The sequence below is a fragment of the Pteronotus mesoamericanus genome, unplaced genomic scaffold (assembly GCF_021234165.1).
Source record: "Pteronotus mesoamericanus isolate MK-2021 breed Mesoamerican mustached bat unplaced genomic scaffold, CSHL_Meso_final scaffold_705, whole genome shotgun sequence".
Classification (NCBI taxonomy): domain Eukaryota; kingdom Metazoa; phylum Chordata; class Mammalia; order Chiroptera; family Mormoopidae; genus Pteronotus; species Pteronotus mesoamericanus.
In genome coordinates, this window is record NW_026555326.1 from 17943537 (window position 1) to 17949536 (window position 6000).

The following is a 6000-nucleotide window of genomic DNA, read 5'->3' on the forward strand; positions in this document are numbered from 1 at the left end:
TGAGGATTTTTTTAAAAATATTAAAGAAAACCCCTAAAAGGCCCTGGCTGGTGTGGCTCAGTGGACTGAGTGCTGGCCTGCAAACCAAAGGGTGGTCAGTTCAGTTCTCACCCAGGACACATGCCTGGGTTGCAGGCCAGGTCCCCAGTTGGGGAGGCAACCGATTGATGGTTCTCTCCCTCCCTTTCCCTCTCTCTAAAAATAGATAAATAAAATCTAGAACAATTTTTTAAAAATTTATTTTAATGACATTTTGATGTCAGTTTTCTGGTAGCATGTACGGGGGGGGGGGGGGGGGAATAGAGGGGATGGTCGGAATACCCTAAAAAGAAAGCAAACAGAAAAATCTCTTCCTCCTTATGAAATCTCAACCAAATGGTACTTACTGACTACTTGACATTCTATTCTATCTTTACATTTCCTAGTTTTAGTTTACTCACTGCAGTAAACTGCTTTAAGCTGCGTTACTTTCCACTCTTATAGAAGAACTGAAAGGAAAGGGATCAGCCTATAAACAGCTTACACTGTATACCAAGAAAACAAACAAAAACCCTCAACAAAATCCCTGCTTTTTGGAGTTATCAGATTACAGCATAATTTACCAGTATGGCCCTGCTAGGAAGAACAAAAGCCACCAGAATCAATCCTGTTTCCTCTGAGGGTTCCCTCAGTAGTTAAGAAAAAAAGAAAGTTAGGGAAAAAATTGTAAATTTACCTCCAAATCATCGTGCTTATGAAAAAATCATATATGTAAAGGATGATAATTTCAAAAATGTTCAGGTCTGAAGCTACAGGAATTATAGGTTCAAATCTTCTAAGGTTTCAAGTTCTCTTTCTTGGGGAGTCACATGTGATTTTATCACACAGCTCTTATTTCAGGGGAGCACTGTACACCTTAGCATTCTAACTTTACTTTCTAACTCTTCCACTAACTTCAAATTAAGTCTCTAAAACAGAAACATTTCACTGCCTTCATTGTAGTAAAAAGGGGATTCAATGGCTGAATTTCAAGCCCCTGATGGACTAGTCAAACTACAAATAGAGAAACAGGCTCTCTCTACACTAGTGTAACAGATGGTCACGCTGTCAACAGCACTTTATCAGGGCTGATTTTATTCTGTAAGTGGTATTGCCACTGTCCTAATAATGAGGACTGGGGGAAAAGGAAGAGAAGGAATAGATTTCCTTTACCTCCAAACAGCTGAGAGTAGATGGCATATTGCATCACTTTTTATTAACAACCAAGAAGTATTCAAGGTGATGAAAAGCAAGGACCTACAACCAAGATTACTCTATCCAGCAAAGCTACCATTTAGAATGGAAGGGCAGATAAAGTCCTTCCCAGACAAGGTAAAGGAGTTCATCATCACCAAGCCCTTGTTTATATAAAATGTTAAAGGGACTCATTTAAGAAAAACAATATCAAAACTATGAACTATGACAACAAATTCACAGCTATCAACAATTGAATCTAAAAAAACAAAAACAAAAACAAAGAAAATAACTAGAACAGGAACAAAATAATACAAATGGAAGTCACATGGAAGGTTATGGGGGGGGGAAGGGAGGGGAGAATGGGGGAAAGGAACAAGGATTAAGAAGCATAACTGCTAGGTACTAAATAGACAGGGGGGTGATAAGAATAGTATAGGAAATGGAAAAGCCGAAGAACTTATATTCATGACCCATGGAACATGAACTAAGGGGGGGAAATGATGGAGGGAAGGAGGGGTATTAGGTGGAAGGAGGCAAAAGAGAAAAAAATTGGGACAACTGTAAAAGCATAATCATAAAATATACTTAAAAAGAATGTGATGATGGCTACGGTAAGCTGACATTCATTTATAACTGCTTCCCCCTCAAATCCAAACATGGTTAATTACTCCAACGTGAAAAGGTGTCAAACATCGCTAACTATGGTCAGCTCTATCCTTGGTATTGGACTTGTCAGCAGCATAAAAGACCCACTCTGGTTTAATGGTAAAACAATCTACACAGGGGTTTAATACTTGCAAGGAACAACTGTTCTAATTAACCTGTCATTCCTAATTTGAATGCCAAAAGATTCTGAGCCTCCAAAGGTTGAGTGGCTTATTTAAAACATGAATCAATTTGCCCTAAATCATGACATTTCTTATTTTGTATCCACTTTCAACAAAGCCAGAGAATCTTGCTTTTAGTTTTAAGTTTCAGAGTTTCACCAAAATTTAAGTGAGTTCAGCAAAACATCTAAGAACAATAAAATAGGTTTTAGGATGGTTAAAACACACACACCACTACTCTGAATTTCTACAAAGCTAGTCGCCTAGCTTTTAACAATTTATGAAATCATAAACCATCACTTATTCCCCTCAATGTTCTATTTCTCTAGGTACCATCCAGACAGAGCACCAGTCTCCTCTAATCAACAGCAGCAAAAATTCTTAATAGCCTCCTTTGCATCAGAATCAAACATCCCATGCTCTTCAAAAACATATCCTTGAAATGAAATATTCTACTAAATTAAATTTACTAGGCCCAAAGCAAAGTGAACATGCAGATATATAAAAAGTCAACACTGTGTATTTGCATAGAATAATCCCATGTTTTCAGGAATAGTTGTGAACAGAATTTTTAATTTCTCAGTCCAACCGTTTCAATATTTGCCAAAGAGGCAGAAAAGGTGGGTGTAAGAAACAAAAGTACTATTGAAAAAAGGAATCTGAAGTTATTTACTTTGGATCTTTTTACACCTTGATTTCAGATATTGTACTAACATATTAAAAGTCAAGGTGCTATCAAGTCCACTGAAACCTAATGTGCGACTTTTTGGTGAAAACACAGTAAGAAAAAAAATGTACTGAGTTACTAACTGCTAGCCCTAGGATCTGGTAAGAAACATAAAAAACATACAAAGGTATCAAATAGTGACATCTAAAAAAGACAGGACTTTCAAGTAGTAGTAGAGACTGGAAGGGGAGGAAGATAGATCAGTAAGTAACAAAGAAATACTTCCTTTCAGTTCTAAATTTGTCCACCTGGCTAATACTTCCATGAGCTGGGTGCCGAGTCAAATTTTGGGATATAAACACATGGCCTTCAAGATTAACCTGATTTAAAAAAAAAAAAATTTAACTCTATTTCTAACAGAGAAAATACCTGACTTGAGAGTCAAGAAGTCTAAGGACTACACATGACCATTCTTCTTCCTTGCATTGGAGGAGGGGGGAAAAGAGGTTTAAATTAAGGACCTACTATTTTTAAAACAAACAAGCAAAAACCCTATCATTTTTACTTTACCCTTTTTCACACTTACATGCAACATGACTTGTTTCGGCTCTCTAATGCTATTACAGGAAAAGCAAAAATCACCTCAAGAAACTAAAAATAGATGTACATAAATAAAACTGCAACTTATGAAGAAAATATTTGTGACCAGTACTCGCTCATCTGAGCTGGAATATGGAAGGTGGAACTCTATTTAGGCGATTCAAAATGGCAAAGATTCAAACCTAGACCCGGGGGAATGTCAACATCCCAAGTTAAGCATCCAACATCTGGTAGCTCCTCCTGTTCACAGTGTCCAGGCAACAGTCACTGTGGAACACCACACATTTCTGATAGAAGTTCTAGAACAGCTTCTGACTCAAACTCTCCCCCCACACACATCCCAACACCACACATTTTCTCTCCTACACACAATCTGTTGCTTCTCAGCCCTCCCTCAATCTTCAATAGTCCCTGGCTCCATTCTCCAAGTGCCAATTTCCTGATTGGCCCCAGCATTCTTCCAGTCTATTTCCTATTATGCAATATTCCCCCACAGCACTCCGAGCTGCCACCCCCTCCACGCCATCCTCCTCAGGCCTAATTCCTAGCATCACCCCTCTCTGCCTCTACTGCAACTCAAGCAAGACTCCACCATTCCACCTCCACCTATTTTTAGGGCATTTTAGCCCAAATTTCCACATTCGTCAGGCTCCCTTCAATACTGTCCCTTCCTTCCCAAAGCTGGTCAGTCTAGACACAGAAGTCATCAAGGGAGGACGTTTGATAAAATGGGTCTCTGCGAGCGCGCGCGTGGCGGGGGGAAGAAGCACGGGGGCACGAAGGGAGAAAGAATTACGCATTAGGAGGAGTCTCTGAGGAAAAAGACGTTTCCATTAACTCTCACCCCCAACAAAATTCACAATTCCCTAAACTCCCCAGCAATCAAAAGCGTCCCATCTCTCTTCAGTAACGCGTAAGTTCCATGGCTTCTCTTCCACATTTTCAATTAACTTTACCATCAACTTGGATTCTATCTGCCTCTCATACTAAGTAATTTCCTCTCTATAACGTCTCCTTTGCTTTACTTTCCTCTACTCCCTTTGGTTTCCTTACCGTTCCCTTGATACCCCCCCCCCCCACTTCCTGACCCCGCATAAAGTCCTCAACTCGGTCACTTCCAAAAGAACCAACCTTCTTAACAGCTTCCTTTTTCTCAATCAAATCCATCCCTTCCCCAGCCTCCTCTGTCCGCTCAGAAAGCCCTGCTACTTAAGAAGCCCAGCCCTCTGTTCTCCTTACCGGCAACTCTTCGGACATCCCCAGCTACAGGTGCCCTTCCAGGTCTCGCTCTAGCACCCACCGCGGAGCCGTCACCAGCCCCCTCTCCACGCCCCGCCCTGATTACCTGAGCACGAGCTGCCGGCAGGAACCCCGGAATCCATGGATGAAAACCCGGACGCCGATGTCCCAGAGGCAGACGCCATCTTGGCAGCCCCCTCCCCTCAGCGGCCTCACTCTCTTTCAATGGGGCTCTTCCTCTTCTCGGAGTCGAATCTTCCCCACGTCTCTTCACAGAAACCACGTTCTAACAGTCACCTTCCCGCCCCCTCCGGGGCCTCTCTCAGACACGTCGGGCAGGCTCCTGGACCAGCTCAGGGCCGCACCACTTGGCTGGCATGGGGACAATCCACGTCTCGCACCCTATCCACAACTTAACCGCTTTCCGCGGAAGCTATTTTTCCCTTTTACAAGGGCGTAGGCTCAACCCGGCTGCCAAGACCCCTCGTCCGGACGTAACTACACCTAAACGAACGAGGGGGCGTGAGAAGTCCCGGCGGAGCGAACGCCCCCGCCCCCTCCCCCTCCTCCTAGTCACAGCCTGTTTATCGCCCAACTCCACAGCTCCACTCCCGATGGCCAGCGAAGACCCGACACTGCGCATGCGCCCAATCTAGAGTTCCATCCCACACAATGCGGCCGGGTGGAAGGCCCTGAGAGGAGCAAAGCCAATCAAGAGGCTACTAATGGTCACATGACGCAGGTGCCTTGGTGCTAGCGAATCCATGGGTTGAATACTTAAGCACCCGGGTTCGCAGACAGTCCCTACGGTGGCTCGGTGGGTCAATTTAATTTGGCTCTGAGAAAGACTAGGTTGCGTTACCTGAGCTCGTTAGGAATTGGCTCGGCTGGCCCTCTCAATATTGCAGCCCAGAGAAGAGCTCCCGACAGACGCTATAGTGTCAAGTCAGACTTGAAGCAGTGGAATATCATAAACTTCACATGCCACCAAGTATCCTTCCGGCTCCACTGCCTTGTTCTCTATTTAGTCTAACGCGTGTGCTTGTCTTCCTCTGACATTCAAAACAGATCTACACTTGGTTTGCCTCAAGCGCCAGTGCTGGTCATAGTGATGGAGTTCAGAAAATATTTGATGAATGGATGAAGACCTGTCAAAAGGGACAAGGAAGGTGTTCAGACCATGTCACAGTCTTCCCACGATCCAAGCCCTTAGCCTCTGTTATCTATGCTCCAAAGGGCATGGAGATACTCTTCCTTTCTACCCTGCTCTTAACAAAGTACCCTGAAGGTTGTGAACTCTGGTAGGGATCTGAAGACCTGTCTTTTTCTAAAGAGACTGAACTGCTGGAGAGCAACCACTGTGTTGATTCACTCTTGTTATCTTCACCTACTTCGGTGATGTGACTTTGTACTTAGTAGAGCCTCAGTAATTATTTGTGGAATGAATAAATG

At 43.2% G+C, this 6000-nt stretch overlaps 1 protein-coding gene across 3 annotated transcripts in view; it reads right to left on the reverse strand.

Annotated features, from left to right (window-relative positions):
• The window catches only part of PIP5K1A (phosphatidylinositol-4-phosphate 5-kinase type 1 alpha), a 39382-nt gene extending 34221 nt beyond the window's left edge, over window positions 1–5161 (reverse strand). For all 3 annotated transcript variants that reach the window (XM_054563139.1, XM_054563140.1, XM_054563138.1), the window contains exon 1: window positions 4655–5161. In XM_054563139.1, the coding sequence (XP_054419114.1) occupies window positions 4655–4733 (79 nt within the window). In that variant the 5' untranslated portion in view covers window positions 4734–5161. The remainder of the gene's footprint in view (window positions 1–4654) is intronic.
• Window positions 5162–6000: the final 839 nt, after the last annotated feature.